Source organism: Cryptomeria japonica, chromosome 8, assembly GCF_030272615.1.
Source record: "Cryptomeria japonica chromosome 8, Sugi_1.0, whole genome shotgun sequence".
In the NCBI taxonomy this organism is placed as follows: Eukaryota; Viridiplantae; Streptophyta; class Pinopsida; order Cupressales; family Cupressaceae; genus Cryptomeria; species Cryptomeria japonica.
Window position 1 is genome coordinate 669,271,258 of NC_081412.1, and position 19,823 is coordinate 669,291,080.

At 36.1% G+C, this 19,823-nt stretch overlaps 1 protein-coding gene across 3 annotated transcripts in view; it reads left to right on the forward strand.

The window, feature by feature from the left end:
• The window catches only part of LOC131054847 (disease resistance protein ADR2), a 90,841-nt gene extending 73,077 nt beyond the window's left edge, over positions 1–17,764 (forward strand). For 2 of the 3 annotated variants that reach the window (XM_057989469.2, XM_057989468.2), the window contains 5 exons: positions 13,897–14,050; positions 14,138–14,711; positions 14,801–15,055; positions 15,183–15,815; positions 15,911–17,764. In XM_057989469.2, coding sequence (XP_057845452.2) covers positions 13,897–14,050; positions 14,138–14,711; positions 14,801–15,055; positions 15,183–15,815; positions 15,911–17,566 — 3,272 coding nt within the window. In that variant the 3' untranslated portion in view covers positions 17,567–17,764. The remainder of the gene's footprint in view (positions 1–13,896; positions 14,051–14,137; positions 14,712–14,800; positions 15,056–15,182; positions 15,816–15,910) is intronic. The other variant, XM_057989470.2, reaches the window with a different exon arrangement.
• The last annotated feature ends 2,059 nt before the right edge of the window (positions 17,765–19,823 follow it).

Genomic DNA, 19,823 nt, shown 5'->3' on the forward strand with positions numbered 1-19,823 from the left:
TTCAAAAGCATCCTCGATAGAGCCTCGTTGCCAACAAGCGTCCATAGCTTCGACGAAGTTATCACTGTAATATCGCAAATATTGCTCCATTGCCAGCTAGGCGTCCATAGCCTCGATGGAGTTATTTGCATGTTCCCATAGCCAAGCATTTTGATATTTTATTTTTTTGATATTTCTTTTCTTGATCATGCTTTTGATCTTTTGATCTTTTGTTTTGCTCTTTATTTTCATTGCATTGGCTTGTAAGTAATGAAACTTACATGGGTCTGATAATTACAGTGGCATTAAAGCAAGATTTCATGATTTTCACTAGCCATGTCTTCGACTAAGAGATCACAATGATTTATAGCAATTGATTAAGTGTATGAGATATAGTAATCAAAAGATGTCGGTACCAAGATATGATAAGTGGTTCTTTTCTCGATTGAGTGTTTATCCCAACCAAAAGAAAATGGTAAAGAGGAACAAACTTGGATTTTGAAGTGTTTCAAGACTAGATATCTAGGAAAAGGACTGAACATAACATTCAAGCATGGGCAAGCATGTGACACAAACACCTATCTCATAGATGAAAGATTTATGCGAAAGATTTGAATGAAAGGGATGGAAGAATGGAAAAGGGGTGCTGGATAATAGATAGAATGTTTGAAGATTTGTGCGAGGATAGATGAAATGTATTCAAGATGAGTGTTGGTACTGTGGGCATTATGGATGAATTGATTATGTGTTGCATTGATGTTTTGTCATTGATGTCAACACTAGCTGTTATGGTTGGTTACCGACAGATAAGTTTTGGTTGCCGGTAGATCTAGTGTTATCGGCATAAGAGACTACCTATTGGACACTTCAGGCATGTTTGGATCAGTGAAGTATATTTGATTTCATGTGTTATATACTCCATGAGAATGTTTTGGTTAATTGGTATTGGCTTGGTAATCGGATGCTATCATACACTCTTGTAAACCCTTATTGGCACTAGTTTAAGGCTTTATCGACAGAGCTTTCATTAAGGAATCATGACAAGATGCATAGTTGGTGTTGGTGAATCTTCTTCATGGATTTCAGGATGCCAAAGATGTTCTTTGATGATGCTTCAACTACTTGAAGACATTGCTTTGGTGTGGTGGACCTAGAATAGGTCCGACACCTATCTAGGTTATGGACTGGTATCATGCTAACGTGTACTCTACATGTTACCGGGATGTTTTGAGATGATTTATGGATTTGTTATTATTGTTTTGGTCTTAAGTTGACATGGCATATCATTGTAATATCTTTAGGTGGCTGACCTAATCAGTTTAGGCATTAGGGTTTGTATAAATAAGAGGTAGAAATTCTTTGTAAAGTATCATGGTTATTGGAAAGGTCATGGTCAAGGAATGTAATGTGTGAATATTGTAATATCATTCAGGTAGAAAAGTTGTCGATCATTGGTGATCGAATTGGATTCATTAGAGGATTTAGTCCTCCGACATTGAGCTTAACCTGGACTGTAATTAGGCATGGTAGATGCTATTTCTAACAGTTCATTCTATTGAATTGTTGTCCATTTATTTTGAGATGGTTGTAGCCTCTCTGTAGTCAGTGAGACTCTTTTGTAATGAGCAGTACGCTCTAGGCGGTGTGCTTTCTTGCAAGTCCAGGCCCCTCATTGTAACACATACTTTCTGCAGAAGTATCATCTGACTGTGGGTAGGCTTCCCACCATGGTTTTTTCCCTTTCCAGGTTTTCCACGTACAAATCATGGTGTTATGTGGTATGGTTGCTTTGCATTGATTATCTGGTTAATTGTTAAGTTGTATTGTTTACCAGTATCTTTTCCCTACCAGCATCTGTATGTGCTTTACTGGTATTTGATTTGTTTAAGGTTGTATTGTGGATTAAAAGTTATAATCTGTTAACAACTGATTCACCCCCCCCCCTTAGTTGTTCATCGGTGATCTTAACAATTGGTATCAAATCTTTGGTTTTCTTTTGCAGAAGCTTAACTGCTTGAGGTAGATCCTATGGCAACTAACACTTCTAATCCACCAACAACAATTTTGAGAAGAGAAATCCCTAAGCTTGATGGAACAAATTTTGGGATATGGAATGGAGACTCATCTTAGATGTCTTGGCAAGGATATTTGGGAGATCACTGAGAAATGATACACACCTTATGATTCGACATCTAGCAATCCTGGTTCTGCAGACCTGGATAAGAATATTGAAAATGATTACAAAGATAGAGAAGCCCTCTTGTGTGCACTTAATGATTAGTAGATTATGGGATTGAATGACAAATCATCGGCTTAGGTTATGTGAGTCAAATTGCAAACTTTGAATGAAGGTGATCCTATTGTCAAAATTGCTAAACTTGACCATTACTAGGTAAGATATGAAAACTTGAAAATGGAAGATAATGAAAGAATTGTTGTGTTTATGGAAAGATTAAATGAGATTGTTATTGGAATTCAATGTTGTGGAGAATTTCTAAGTGAAGATGAAATAGTTTTTAAAGTCTTGAGAGGCCTTCCACTGGCTTACAAGATGAAGGAAACTGCAATTAATGAGTTAAGAACAATGACAAACACCTCAGTTAACAAAGACATTCTGATTGGGAAATTATCTGCTTTTGAGCTTGAAGAATTTGGTTCTTCTGGAGCTGTAAAGTCTGAACCTGCTTTTCATGAATCATCATCAACATCTACCGGCAAAAGTGATTGGAAAACCCTATATGCAAAAGAATCGGAAGACATGAGGAAAGAAGATGAAGAACTTGAGCAACTTGAAGCCTTATTTGCTAGAGGAATACCTAAAGGACCAATTGGAAGTAAGTATGAAGGAAAATCACCTTTTAAATGTTTTGCATGTAATAAGATTGGTCATTTTGCATCTAGATGTCCTGAAAGGAATGCAAGGTTTGAGGAAAGAGTCAAGAATTCTTTTAAGCCTAACCAGAACATATATAGACTCAAGAAGAGTAAACAATGCTACATAGAAGATGAGTAAGGAGTAACTGATGACTTTGGTGATGAACCGACAGAAGACTCTGCTAGTGGATCTGGAAATAGAAAGGAATGGGTGTTCTATGCTTTGAAATTATCTGCTTTTGAGCTTGAAGAATTTGGATCTTCTGGAGCTGTAAAGTCTGAACCTGCTTTTCATGAATCATCATCAACATCTACTGGCAAAAGTGATTGGAAAGCCCTATATGCAAAAGAATCGGAAGACATGAGGAAAGAAGATGAAGAACTTGAAACCTTATTTGCTAGAGGAATACCTAAAGGACCAATTTGAAGTAAGTATGAAGGAAAAGTGATAGGAAAAGTCTGAACAGAGACATTCTGATTGGGAAATTATCTGCTTTTGAGCTTGAAGAATTTGGATCTTTTGGATCTGTAAAGTCTGAACCTGCTTTTCATGAATCATCATCAGCGTCTACCAGCAAAAGTGATTGGAAAGCCCCATATGCAAAATAATCGGAAGACATGAGGAAAGAAGATGATGAACTTGAGCAACTTGAAGCCTTATTTGCTAGAGGAATACCTAAAGGATCAACTAGAAGTAAGTATGAAGGAAAAGCACCTTTGAAATGTTTTGCATGTAATAAGATTGGTCATTTTGCATATACATATCCTAAAAGGAATGCAAGGTTAGAGGAAAGAGTTAAAAAATCTTTTAAGCCTAACCAAAACATATATAGACTCAAGAAGAGTAAACAATGCTACATAGCAGATGAGGAAGGAGTAACTGATGACTCCAGAGATGAACCGACAGAAGACTTTGCTAGTGGATCTGGAAATAGAAAGGAATGGGTGTTCTATGCTTTGAATGAAGATGAACTAGAATCGGCTATCAAGAATGAAGAAAAATCCCTGGCAGCAAAAGTTGAAGATAAGGATGAATGGGTAATTTATAGTGGATGTTCACATCACATGACTGGAGATAAAAGGAAATTTCTATCCCTGCAAGAATACAATGGCGGTCAAGTCAGATTTAGAGATGACAAGGCATGTATGATCAAAGGTAGAGGCATTATTTCTTTGGATGGCAAGCATAACATTGATAATGTCTATTATGTAGAAGGTTTAAGGCATAATCTTTAGCATGTTGGTCAATTGGTTGATAAGAGTTTTCAAGTTCAATGTAAAGATAGAAAATGCAAAATCATTAACAAGACTGGTTTGGAGATTGCAACCGTTATTCAGATAGGAAGTAATATCTTTCACTTGAACACTGGTAATAAAACATGTTTAATTGCTCATATTGATGAGAGTTGGTTGAGGTTGTGTCATGTTAATTTTGACTATATTGTTAAGATCAGTTCAACTAACGCAGTTAGAGATATACCTAAGATTATGAAGCCTCATAATCCGGTATGTAAGGAATGTCAATTGGGTAAGTAAGTCAGAAGTTCTTTTAAGAGCATACATGATAAATCTAATGATGTACTTGATTTGATTCACACTGACTTATGTGGTCCAACAACGACTAGAAGATTTCAAGGTGATAGGTATTTCATGTTGATTATTGATGACTATTCTACAATGATGTGGGTGACTTTTCTAATGGAGAAGTCTAAAGCTTTTGTGAAATTCAAGATCTTTAAAGCGAAGGTTGAAACTGAAACTGGATTGAAAATCAAATGTCTAAGATCAGATCATGGCGGTGAGTTCACTTCTCATGAATTTAACAGTTATTGTGAGACAAATGGAATTAGGAGACAACTATCTGCACCTAGGACTCTCAGCAAAATGGAGTAGTTGAAAGAAAGAACATAACCATTTTGGATGCAGCTAGATCTATGATGATGGAAGCCAAATTGCATCATATCTACTGGAGAGAAGTAGTGAGTACACCAATCTACACATTCAACAGAGTTCTTATCAAAGGTGAAACCGGTAAGACCCCTTATGAACTATGGTTTGGACATACACCTACTGTTAAATATTTCATAATTTTTGGAAGGAAATGCTATATCAAAAGGGATGGTTCAATAGGAAAGTTTGATTTTAGATGTGATGAAGGGATATTTCTTGGTTATTCAATTCAGAGCAAAATATATAGATGTTATAACAAAAGATTGCAGAAAATTGTGGAGAGTGTTAATGTGAAAGTGGATGAACTGTACAGAAATCACTCTATATCATATGATAGGGAACCGATAGTGGAAATGATCATAATTGGATTGACAATGCCTCAACCGGTACATGAAGCTGAGATAGTTACACCAACACAATCAAAAAATTCAATTGTGACTGATGATCACAACAATGAACCTAAAGTTCAGAAGACACCTAGGTATGTAAGATTAAATCATTCTGAAGATCAAATTATTGGAGATAGAAACAAGGGAGTTATGACAAGAAGAAAACTGACAAATGATGAGGTATGTTTTATTTCTCAAGTTGAATCGACAACTGTTATTGAAGCTTGTAAGGACAAATATTGGTTAAAGGCTATGGAAGATGAATTAGATCAAATAAAGAAGAATGAAACTTGGTCTTTAGTTTCCCGACCTAAAATAAGAATGTTATTGGTACTAAATGAGTTTTTAGGAATAAACTGAATGAGGATGGTCAAAATATAAGGAATAAGGCTAGATTGGTTTGTAAAGGATATTCTCAAATGGAAGGAATTGATTATGGTGAGACATTTGCACCTGTAGCTAGAATTGAAGTTGTTAGACTATTTCTTGCCTATGCAGCTTATAAGAACTATAAGGTTTATCAAATGGATGTTAAATGTGCATTTTTGAATGGTGAGCTTGAGGAAGAAGTTTACATTGAGAAACCTGATGGATTTTCACTAACAAATGATAAAGATATGGTTTGCAGATTGAAGAAAGCTGTATATGGATTGAAACAGGCTCCTAGAGCTTGGTATGTAAGGTTGGATAAATATCTTTTGAAGCTTGGTTTTACTAAAGGCAATGCTGATAGTAATCTATATTATAAGATCACTGATAATGATATTCTGATTATTGAAGTTTTTGTTGATGATGCCATTTTTAGAGGAGAAGATAAACTGTGCATGAAATTTGCTAACAACATGAAGAATGAATTTGAAATGTCCATGATTGGTGAGATGAAATTTTTCTTAGGTTTGCAGATTACTCAAACTGACAAAGGCATCTTTATCTGTCAAACTAAGTATCTGAGGGAATTGTTGAAGAAGTTTGGTATGGATAATTGCAAACCGGTAAGTACTCCTATGGCTACAAGTGAGAAATTATCTATCAAGGATACTTCTACACCGGTAAATCCGACAAGCTATAAGTCTATGATTGGTGGTCTGTTATATCTAACTAAGACTAGACTTGATATTATGAATGCAGTAAGTATTGTTTCAAGATATCAAAGTAATCCTAAAGAAAATCATGAATGTGCAGTAAAGAGGATATTCCAGTATTTTCAAGGAACAATATAATATGGTTTATGGTATTCCTGAAATTATGATTTCATTTTATGTGCATATAGTGACTCAGATTGGAGAGGTGATATTGATGAAAGGAAGAGCACTTCTGGTGGAGATTTCTTTCTTGGAAAGAAACTGGTTGCATGGATCAACAAAAACAGTCATGCATTTCTTTATCTACTACAGAAGTTGAGTATGTTGCAACAACAACTAATTGCACTCAAGTCTTGTGGATGAAGCAAATGTTAAAGGATATCAGGGTAAATTGTAGTGAACCGGTAGTTATCTACTGTGATAACTCTGCAACTATTGACATGTCTAAGAATCTAGTATTTCACTTTAAGAATAAGCATATTTCAATAAAGTATAACTTTCTGAAGGACAAGGTTGAAGCAAAGGAAGTCAAATTGGTTTATGTGAACACTAAATAATAGATTGCAAACATATTCACTAAACCGTTGTCTAAGGAATCATTTGAGTATTTGAGAGACAGGTTAGGGGTTTTTGCCCCTCCGACAGAGACTTGATTGATAAAGTTTGTCATCAGTTCGACATGTATTACTAGAGACATTATTCATTCCAACACTGACGAGTGGTGCTACTACTCAGGGGGAGTAGTCAGCTTTGAGATTCAGAGGTTTATATCATTATTTTTATATTTTGTTAGATTTCTAGCATTGATGTCAAAGGGGGAGTGATAGTAATGTGAAAAATCATTCAGAACCTTACAGAGACATCATTCACAGGGGGAGAGCTATTGATTGTTGGTTGTCTTCCATAGGGGGAGACTTGTTTGACATTTCTTGGTAGTTAGATGTTTTTCACATTTAGTATTGCCATCAATGCCAAAGGGGGAGATTGTTGGCATTATGGATGAATTGATTATGTGTTGCATTGATGTTTTGTCATTGATGTCAACACTAGCTATTATGGTTGGTTACCGATAGACAAGTTTTGGTTACCGGTAGATCTAGTGTTACCGATAGAAGAGGCTATCTGTTGGACACTTCGGGCATGTTTGGATCAGTGGAGTATATTTGATTTCATGTGTTATATGCTCCATGAGCATGTTTTGGTCAGTTGGTATTGGCTTGGTAATCGGATGCTATCATACACTCTGGTAAACCCTTACCGGCACTGGTTTAAGGCTTTACCGACAAAGCTTTCATTAAGGAATCGTGACAGGATGCATAATTGGTGTTGGTGCAGCTTCTTCATGGATTTCAGGATGCTGAAGATGTTCTTTGATCATGCTCCAACTGCTTGAAGACATTGCTTTGGCGTGGTGGACGCATAATAGGTCCGGTACCTATTTAGGTTATGGACCGGTATCATGCTAACGTGTACTCTACATGTTATTGGGATGTTTCGAGATGATTTATGGATTTGTTATTATTGTTTTGGTCTTCAGCCGACATGGCATATCATTGTAATATGGAATTATGTAATGATCTTATTGTAATATTTTTAGGTGGCCGACCTAATTGGTTTAGGCCTTAGGGTTTGTATAAATAAGAGGTAGAAACTTTTTGTAAAGTACCATGGTTATTGGAAAGGTGATGGTCAAGGAATCTAATGTGCGAATATTGTAATATCATTCAGGCAGAGAATTTGGTTGATCATTGGTGATCGAATTGGATTCAGAAGATGATTTAGTCCTCCGACATTGAGCTTAACCTGGAATGTAATCAGGCATGGTAGATGCTATTTTTAGAAGTTCACTCTATTGGATTGTTGTCCATTTATCTTGAGATGGTTGTAGCCTCTCTATAGTTAGTGAGACTCTTGTAATGAGCAGTACGTTCTAGGCAGTGTGCTTTACTGCAAGTGTAGACCCCTCATTGTAACACATGTTTTCAACAGAAGTATCATCTGACTGTGGGTAGGCTTCCCACTGTGGTTTTTCCCTTTCCGGGTTTTCCACGTACAAATCATGGTGTTATGTGATATGGCTGCTTTGCATTGATTATCTAGTTAATTTTTAGGTTGTATTGTTTAACCGTATCTTTTCCCTACCAACATTTGTATGTGCTTTACCAGTATTTGATTTGTTTAAGGTTGTATTGTGGATTAAAAGTTATAATCTATTAACAACTGATTCACCCCCCCTCTGAGTTGTTCACAAGTTATCATAATAGGTACACACCTTGAGAGGTGGTGGAGAGATAGAGGAAAATTGAATTTTGGGACATAAGGACCCAAAATAGATAAAAGAAATAATGGAAGAATAGTTTTGGAAAGATATTTAGATAGATGGTTGAAAGAATTTCAAAGATGCGTTCCTTTGTTATTCTTTCTTATGGATCATTTGAGGTGATGGAATAGTGGATGGAGGGAGGTAAGGACCCAAGATGGATGCAAGGGATGGAGATTTTGACTTTGAAATGAAAGGATCTAAGATAGATTTAGAGGATGAAGAGTGTGACTTTGGAATGAAAGGACCTAAGAGGGATTTGGAGGATGTAGAGTTTGAATTTGGAATGAAAGGACTTAAACTGGATTTGGAGGATGAAAGGATTCCTTGATCTTGATCTTTACTTGGAGTAGGATCATTTGAGTTTTTGCTGTTCTCTTGATTTTAAATTAGATTAGTGAAGGAGATGGAAGGGATATCATGCTCTTTCTTAGGAGGTGGATGTTGAATGGGACTCTGCCCTTGAGATAGAAGAGGATCATTGTGGATTGAATACCAAAATCTTAGGGGATCATCATAAGATTCTTAATAGCTGGGATCTTGATAAAAAATGGGATTAGATTGGAGATTCATGATATCTTGATCTTGATTTAGGCTAGGAATCATTTCTTTTGAATAAGCTTCTACTTTTCCAACGACAAGGGATAGTCACTTGAGTGATCAGTTTGGATAGGTAGATGTTGTTGACTTGATGGATACTTCGTTTCTGATACTCAAGCTTACTAAGTCGAATAAAGGTTTTGTTCGCTAGGCCCCTATAACAAAGTATGTCAAATGATATGGATAAAGTCTCCTGATATAGAAACTTGATTTGACTAACTTGAATACCTAGCTAGGTATTGTTGTTGAGATAGTTGGATAATAAACTCTTGATCACTTGGATTGGTACTCCTCTAAATTGGTTGAATGAAAATATTGCCTAAGATAGTTGAAATGTTGATAACCTCCTCAAAGGGTGCTTTGTTGGATTTGAAAATCTTTTCCACTTTATGATTCCTTTGTTTGAACTGATTTTTGGTTTGATTTGTTGTTTGATGTTTTGCAAGATGTTGTAGCATTTATGACAAGAATACATAGCACATATGAAAATAATGGCCATCTTAATGCTAAACATTAAGTGTATGTTCTTTTGAGGATGTGTTCAAATCCTCGATGTTTTCGCTGGTTTGGATCACAATAAATACACATCAGATAGACCCTTTATTCAAAGGTCATTGACAATATCATAACCCACTAGTTTCGATACTCCGTCAGCTGAAACGGCCTTGTCACCCCCTAAAGGGTGCCCATTTTTTTGCCTTTTGCCAGAAATTAAGCCAAAGTGAATTGCTTCACAGTTGGGTAGTTATCTTGGGAGATATATGGTGAGTAATCCTAGGGGAAGATTCTTCCCCACCCTTGCACTATGATATTGCCAATGTTTGGCAATTGACTCGACTCAAAGTTTCTAATGCTAAGGTTCTTAGTAAGGATTATGTTCGAAGATATTCCTTGAAGTTGCGCAAGCATGATTGAGGCCTATAGCCCAAAAAAGTATCTAACAAGATGTCACGCAAGCGTGATTGAGACCGCGAGGCCCTACAAAGTGCTCGACATGAGATATCTCAAATAGCTCACTCAAATATGCTCTGTCCCTGAGATTGTCATCTCAAAGGCGATTTATTTATAGTGAGCTAGATTACTTGGCTTTAGCCATGCTCACTTGGGTCGTTCTCTTCTCACTAGCCCCCTCAAGGTGTTCGGGAAGACATGCCCTCTAAAAGATATAATTGCTTGGAGTGAAATAAAGCATAAAAGAGTGGGTTTGGCTTTTTGATCAGCCAATTAAGGGGAGAACATATACCTACCACTCAAGACAACGCAAACAATGTTCTTTTTATCTTTACAAAGCAATGATTTGCTAAATCCTAATTGGAGATGTTGCTCCAAACAGGCATGGTGTTTATTTTAGTACCACAAAGCAATTTGTTTGTTTACTCTAGAAATGGAAATCCTTGTCAACGAAATGAAAGCACATTGCTTGAAAGTAAATCACTTTGTAAGAAATGGACAAGTTGATTGTTCATTTTAATCTTGCAAGAAAATGTGGATTGTTCTTTTTATTTTTTGCAAGAAAATTGAAAATTTGTTCTTTTTAGAGCCCAAAATGAATTGTTTTCCTCTAATCTTGCAAGAAAACAAAGTCTTTCATTTGTTGTTCTTTTTACCGTGCAATAAGATTCTTTTTAATCCCAAAGGAAAATGTAGTTGATTTTAAGCCCAAAAGAAAGATGAGGTTCTTTTTAATCCAAACTAAAAATGAGTTCTTTTTATCCAACTTTAAAAAGCTAGAAAGAAATCATAAATCCTAATTCTAACTCCTCCAACCTGCAAGAAACTGTTAAAACCTGCAAAGAAAGAAATTAGTGAAAAATCAAAACATTTGGTGGGCTTACACAAGCCTAATTTCAAATCTTGGTTACAATTTTTTCACTCCTGATCTTGAAATGCCTTGAAATTTGACTAAGTTTGAAATTTGGAGCCCTAAAATTTGACTATGTCTGAAATGTGGAGGATCCTCCAAAAACTAGATTTTGCATTATAACTCCTAGAGGTCTGAAACCCCTCTCAAACATCCTGACAATATATGCTTAAATGTCACTTATACTTAAATGTTATATTCCATATATATCTCCTAAAGCAAATGTCTTTGTTCTCCATACAAGAAATCACAAAGCAAGAACTTGTACAACAATTCTCACATAACCATACAAGAAAACCAGAAGCTCGTACTTTTATTATTGCATAACTATACGAGAAAATCAGAAACTCTCATGACAAACCCTACATAGCCATACGAGAAAAGCATAAGCCTATACGACAATTATCACATATCCATATGATAAAAGAATCAAACTCGTACTATTGCAATTAGAAAATCGTATGAGCTTTCGTGCTAAAACAGAACTTGTGGAAAAATGTTAGAAAAATTGGATTTTTAGGGGTCTAGCCCCACGGTGGGGACCAAAACTGTATGCTCAGATTGTGGTACTTGCAAAAGAGACACAAACAACACAAACACACTAATGGGACATTGCATTAGAGATTAAAATCAACAAAACAAGTTAGTTAATAAAAAAACTTTCAAAATCGTCTCATTGTCCTCTATCTCCAAAGATCTTCAAGATTCAAGGTGGTTCTCAGCTTGGAAGAGCACTTGATGTTTAAGATGACAACCTAAATAATGAGAGATATATATGATTCTAAGATCTAAATGGAATGCAACTAAGATCTTAGTGATATGCTAAATGGATATGAAACTAGATATGTTACCAAAATGAGAAGATTAGTGTGATATTAAACTAGCATGAGGATGAGAAAGATGATATGGAAGTAGCATGAAATTGAAACTAGCATAATACTCTAAGCATGATAAAATCTATGCTATAATGCAACTAAGATGATCTAAAAATTCTAAGAGAAGACAATGAAGCTCCTTAGTAAACCGCACAAAACAATTTAGCTATAGATTGGATGCAAATGAAGATGGATGCTAAGAGTGAAGAAAGGGGCTCTATTTGCAAGAAAAATAGAGAAATGGATGGTTGAGTTTGAGTAATCTCAACAAGAGTTAGGATTGAAAGTTATCAATCCATGGGAGAGATTCAATCCAATCCCAAGTTGACAAATGTCACCTTGAGATGACTTGAGAGGATGCTAAGAAAGCATTAAATGCTAAATAAGCATTAAGGATAACTTCAAGGAGTGACATCATTGGACAATGTCATTAACCAGGGAGGCATGCTATTTTCCAAGAGGTAAACTCTCGTGCAACTTAGTTGAAGGATGGTCAAAGGGACAACCATCGTGGCTAAGGGGTATGAGCTTGTAAGATGCATTAAGTGCCTTTTGAAGACTTTGAAGGTTAACTTGTTGGAAGGTAGATAACCTTCAAGGCTCTTGTAAGAGCCTCACAAGTTTTGGAAGACTCAACAAGTTAACTTGTTGAAAAAGATAATGTCTTAAATGCATTTTGAAGACTTTCTTCCAAATTTGGAGAAGTGACTCCCCCAAATTTAGGGAAAGAACATGATTAGGAGATTAGACATGATTAGGAATGGATTAGAAGATTTCTAGAAAGGGGATTTAAAAGAATAATGGAAAATGTAAGATTTTGCAAGTGGGTGAGAGAAAATAAGATTTTGGTAAATAAAATGATTTATTTTAGCCAAAATGGATGCAACTTGCATTTGTAGGATTTTGCAAGTGGGGGGACTATTCACAGGGGATTTTTAATTAAATGTGAATTTAATCAAAAGAGAAAAAAATGATTTTAATCAAACAAATAAGATTTATTCAATCAAATTGTTGAGGGTACTTAATCAAACCTTAGTTTAATTAATAAGTTAGGCTAGAAAAAGGATATTTAATCAAATCTTTAATTTGATTAAAAGATCAATTAGAAGAATAGGGATATTAATTAAATCTTAATTTAATTAATTGGAAAAATTAGAGATAATTAAATGAATAAAATTCACTTAATTTATTGTGCAAGTTTTAGGTGTCTACAAATAGCATTGTGGAACACTTCGGAAAATAATTTCTTGGGCTTTTTGCATGGCAATGTAATGTCAAGCACCATTGAACTTTTAGCTCCAACAATAATTGCAGTGACTAAAAGTTACCTCCCATTTAAAGGTTTAGGAAATCCCTATAAGCATTGCAAGCTAAAAGACATCGTAACAAGTATTGATTAATGAAACCAACTTCTGCCTCAAAAGAAATAGTATGACATCAATAATGAGCAAGCCAAATCCCCAATAGAATCAATTTACTATTTATTATTTTTCTAATATATATATTTTTTTAATATACATAATTTTTCAATAATTTTATTTATAAAGACTATTATTTTCTTGAAACTTTTATTATTTTTATATTTAAAAAATAAACATTTAGTAAAAGTTGTTTCTATTTATTATTTTTCTAATATATATATATTTTTTAATATACATAATTTTTCAATAATTTTATTTATAAAGACTATTATATTCTTGAAACTTTTATTATTTTTATATTTAAAAAATAAACATTTATTTAAAGTTGTTTCAGTATCACCATTACTAACATAGTTGTTTCTCCTAGTACCTGACTACCTAAATTTGTTTTTGCATGGTGGAAATTTTTTAGGGCTTTATGTCATAAACATTAGATCAGAGGAAATATCGTATGAACTTGGGATGTCTTGTAATTTTTGATACTTGTCTTCACTACCCTTCCATATGTGCATGCTTATGATGTCGCACCAATTTTTTTTTTGAAGAAATACTAGAAGAATGCTCCCCAAAGGATCAGATCGACGCCATCCAATTGAGGAAATTAAGCAGCGGAGAATATTCTCAAGCTCGGCATTCGACCGGGGAGACTACAGATTTACACACAATTAAGTCCTCTCAGCTCAACACGCCGATTCGCAGGTGAGATACATTTTATTTGAAAGTTTCTGTCTTTCTCCTCCACATTAATACAACTTTAAAACTCATGCTCGTTATTTCAATTAACAGTTACCAAGGACAGAAATTTTTGGCTCAAGATGTATTTCTGAGTCACAGTGGTAAGCAGAAAAATTTTATTAGGCAGCTGTACAGAGACCTCACAAACCAGGGCGTGTCCTGCTTTTTTGATCAAGATCGTGAAAGTTTGCCAGTGGGCGAAGATTTCCCTTCTCGTATATTTGCAGCCGCTAAGACATGCAAAGTTGCAGTTTTACTTCTCTCTATGGATTTCCTCCAATCAAAGTGGCCAATGCAGGAATTGGCTGCTTTCGTGAATGCGAAAAAAAAGAAAAATCCTGATCTCAAAATTTTACCCCTGTTCTTCCTGATTTCACCGTTTGCTCTTAAAAACATTACGGCAGACGAGGAAAAGTGGAAACAGTTGGAGAAATCCGAGGAAAAGCGAGCCGAATGGCACCAGGCTTTGAGTGCAATACGGCAAATTAACGGGTTGAAGTTCAGTGAAGGTGATGATGAAGTGAAGTTTAGAGATGAAATTGTGGAAGAAATCTGGCATTTACTTACAAAACCCTCACCAAGGTATCATTTCCCTTGTATGCAAGGACAAACACGAATGTGCCAGGTAGAAACACCTCATTACCTTGTTTTGTTTTATCACGCATATATTCAGAGGCTAACCGCTAATGTATTTATTATATTTAATGGTTGCAGGAGGTTGCAGATTTCTTCGACACTGTTCATTCCGACACAAGGGGAATCCGTATTGCAGGATTGTATGGAATACCGGGCCAGGGGAAAACTACGCTTGGTAAGGCTTTCTGCAACTTCAAACTGGGGGATTTTGAAGGCAAAGTATGCCATCTAGAATTTTCTAGAGGCGATTCATTCAAAAGAATTAAAGTTGCCTTGCAGTGTCTCACTTGCTGCCCTCAGTCGTATTTCCAAGAACTGAGAGACCAAGATCAGGTGACCATTTTTACATCTTTTAGTTTTGTTTACGGGATGTTCTTCCTTTCCATAAGTATAGTTTTAAGTATTGTGAATTTTCTAATAAGATGTGGAAGTATTATGCATTTTCTTATAATCGTTACAGGCACAAGTTGGGTTATATAGAAGAATGGAGGGCAAAAGGGTATTGTTGGTTCTCGACAATATCACAGAAGAAAGTATAGACGAAGTGACGTATTATTGTAAGGCAGAGTTTGGAGAAAACAGCTGCATCCTTTTGAGCGCTCGGAGTGTAGATGTTCTCGAAAAGCATTTCAAAATAGATAAGCGGTCGTGCATGCGCGTCCCATCGCTCAAAGAGGAAGAGGCCATAGCCATCTTCTTGGAAAGGACATCTGTAGAAGAGTCAACGTTGGGGGCAGAGGACAAAGCTTATGCTGTTAAGTGCGCAAAAAGATGTTCGTTCAAAGAGGTCGGTGGGAGAGGTCGAACATTTCATCCATTAGCATTAAAAGCATTTGGGGGCCACCTCTTCAGTAAATACGGTCGGCATTTGTCAAAGTGGGCTGCCGAGATAGAAAGCTGGGTAGACCGATGCGGTTATGGTTTGGATGACGTGTTAGCCGTGCTGGGCAGAGCTTTTGACAACATGCCTCCCGAGTATTGCACCATATTCATGCTTCTCACCCTATATATGCCGCCTAATATGTCTCCCCACAAAGTTACTGAGTGGCTGGCAATGATCTGCAACAAAGAGATTTCATTTACTGAGAAAGCGGTGAGTTAAATATTTGCTTTTAAACCTTTTTAGTTTGTGATTTGGGTATTTTTAATTGAAAAACCGCTGAACGCTTAATTTGTATGTGGTTTCAGATTGAGGATCTATGTAAGGCGGCATTTATTGAAGAATATGGACCTGAAATTCGCTTACACGACCTATATATTGAATTCGCACAAAGCAAAGCAAATGAAATGGGGAGATGGCTGTGGTGGAAGGGCGACCCATGTAGTACACGTGGATTAATATCACAACACAGTGCTGGGTTTGAATTGGCTAAGCTGGAGCAGTGCATGTATCGAAGACCGCTCCAGATCCCCCCAGACGACCGTCAAAATCTATTGGTGCTTCAGCTTGTAGATGTGGAGAACATGAGAATGGAGAAACTTGACATGGGTGGGATGGGCCGTCTCAGAAGCATTACATTACACAATTGTAAAGGCCTGACAGAGCTTGAAGGTATAGAAAAATTGCAACAGCTGGCGTGGCTTCAGATAAGCGAAGTAAATCCAATGTTTAAACTTCCCGAGCTAAGCAGCCTCGAAGGTTTACAACATCTTGAGATCAATATTGCAACCAGCAAGATGCTCAATCAGCTGGGAGATCTTACCGGTTGTGTTTCTTTGAGAGAGATTAATGTTCGCTGTCCATCCCTCTTGGAGTTCCCAAGGTTAAATGGTTTGCCGCATTTGGAGAAAGTGGAATTTAGTATGTGTGATAAAGTGAAGGGGCCTCTTGACTGTAGAGAATGCGTGGAACTGCAAAGTATTGCCCTCAACAGTTGCAGCCAGATGACTGCATCACCGCTTCTCGTTGGATGTAAGAAACTATCCAAAATTGTATTGTGGGAATGTGATGCAGTGAAGGCATGTCCACATATAGATGTGCCGAGTGATTTAAAGACACTAGAGTTGTCCGTTTCATCAAAAGCTGCATCAGCACCCAAATGTTTAGAGTCTTCTTATGGACTGAAAAATCTTCAACTATGCAATATGTGGAATCTAAAGGAGCTTCCAAGTTTCAGACTTCTTAAATATTTGACTGTGCTCAAACTTGACAAGTGTGGCATAAGGGAGCCACCAGATCTAACATGTTGCGTCTTGTTGGAGGATGTTTGTTTTTTCACACTACCAAATTTACAAAGCTTTCCCAACTTTTCACTACTAAGGAAGTTAAAGAAGTTAAGTTTATATGATTGCTGGAGAGTTCAAGATCCCCCTCATATAAGTGGCTGCCATGAACTACAGCTATTCCATCTGGCCTTTAACGACAATATGGAAGGACTTCCAAACATGGGCGAGTCCCCACAACTAGAGGACATCAAACTGAGTTGGCATTCTGAGGATGAGGGTATTTATGCGGGAAATGATTTGGATTATAACACTCGTTATGAGGATCTTGAATCTTGTCTGGAGCACTTTAAAAATGAAAGCTTCCCAGATTTGAGTGAGGTAAGCGCGCCAGAAGCATTGAAAGAGTGGCAGTGGCTGAAGGACAAGCCAATGCTAGTGAAACGATATGCCCGTCGAGGGAAAGTGTATTGCTCTCTTACAGCTCCGTACGGATGGCACAGGCGCAAACAGACAACAACTCTAAAAAGGGTAGAAGTTGAGCACAGCCAGCAAGCAATTGTTAAAAGAGCACAATTTAAACGCAAACAATCTCGTCGTATGGCTTGGTTCGTTGCATTATCTTTCTCTGCAGCGCTCCTTCTTCGTTGGTTGATTACTCTCGCTATATTCCATTTTTAAGTGAAGGGTGGATGGAGAAAGTACATATTCGATCAAAGATAGAAATTAAACACACACAAATTGTATTGTACTGCTGCACAAAACATAGACTTATTGCTTGCCTTAGACGCATTACATCTGCCTCTATTTATAGAGGGATGGATTTTGAAGAATGTAGAAGTTTTTGGGTTCATCAATCGATTAATGACTTTTTAGATTCATCTATTTTCCCTGATATTTTTGGTTGGCACATTTAATACGGTCGGTGACGGTAGCTGTTACAAGAGTGTTCTAACATTCTCTCCCTTAATTTCTACCCCAAATCAATTGTTTTGAATATTCATGCCACGATCTACTAGAGATGGGTCCCAGTCTAAAGTCTTGTTAGGTACTCATTTACAATTGCAATCACTTATGCCAATGAAACATTAATCTTCGCAAATTATTTTCTTTTGTCTTCAATGAAGTCTGCGGACTTCCTCAAATTCTTTTCTACATAACTTCAAACTATTTCTAGATATGCTAATCTTTTCTTAATCATGACGTCTTTGTATTGGCTTTGTCCAATTGCTACGACAGTCTCTCAAATATTTGATTTTCAAATCTTCAAAATATCCATCTTGATCTTCCTACAACTTCACTTTCTATAGACGAGCTGCTAGACAATTGATTTTTATGACCCAAAACATTTGTTGTGTTTGAACATTCAAATCTTTCTTGATTACAATCAACATATGAATATTTAAACTTAAACAACCTTTTGATCATACTTGTAATCCTTTGCCAACACAATCCATAACACCATCCACAATCCATTTGCATGCATTCTATTATAGATTCATTTTTTGACACTTTGTTCCAACACATTTTTTCACAATGATTCTTCGGTCCACATATTGTACAAGGATTAATATCCCAACATGTGTCCTTTATATGTCCTTGCCTACAATAATGAGTACATTGAATGCATTGCTTTGTTTGAGTTGATTTGCTTTTAACTGGAACACCTATATATTTCTTTCCTTTACTTGTTTCATATCCAAGACACTCATATTTTGACCTTATTATTGGCTCAGTGGGCTCTTTGATTCCTTGCCCATACTTTCCTAAACCTTTACCTTCATAACCCTTTTTCTTCATTATCTTCAAACCAACATTTTGAGAACAACTTGTGTTAGTCTCATCACATCTAACAAGATTTTTAGTTTCATCAATATGTTCATCTTCACACTCTTTCTTACAATCAACTTCAACAAAATCACATTCACCCTTGCACTACAAGAAACATCTCACACCAATTTCTTTGACATCAAACTTTCATTTTCTTCATTTAATTTTGATATTTCCTTCTTGTGTAGACTATTCTTTTTTTTTAATTTCTTTATCTTTTCCTCTAAATCGTCAAACAACTTTACTCTTTTTCTAATTCCTCATACTTTTTCTTGATCTCATCAAATAACTTTAGTTTTTCTTCTAACTCTTTATTTTCCTCTTTAGCTTTGTTCAATTCTTTGAAAAGATCACAATTGTCTTCACAAGTTTACATATTTCTGCTATCCTTTCTCTTATCATTGTAGCCATCTCTTTTCTTAATTTTATCAATTCTTCTTCTAAATTATTTGTTTTCTCTTTCTTCACTTTAACAGCTTTTCCTATTAAAATGAACAATTTAAATTCCCCTTTCTTCCACTAGTTACTGTTGTTACCAATCATTCAACAGCTACAATTGTACAATTCCTTTGCCTCTCTAATCAATAAAAGTTATTTTCCGCTTTGATAGCAATTAAACAATAAATCAAACTCCCAAAATTAAATTTGATAGTCTATTTTCAAAACCTTTGCCTTGCCCTATGAACTTTTTCTGAAGTTAAAGTTCAACACCTGAGACTAATATCGTTTTTCTGGCAACAAAACACAAAATGCATTCTTTTATCTTCAGTGGCAGTGAACAAACTCACTTGTGGATAAAGCTGGCACTCACAATCTATTCTCTTCCTTTCTTTGCCAAATAATCTTACAATCTTCTGGGAGAAGCAACTTAGTCTCCTTCAGCTTTACCAAAAGCGATCCCCACAAAGAACCAGAGTAATTTCTCTTTTCTTGGCCACTTCCAACGGCTTAATCTTCTACGAACCCTCTTTAGTTCATGGTGCCAGTGGTCTTCTATAGTTCAAGGCGGCAAATAAATTTTGCAAGTAGCAACTAAAGTGCGCGCTCCACACTTCAAATAGTAGTAACAAATTTTAATACAGTAAACCCAGAGCACAGGCATCCACAT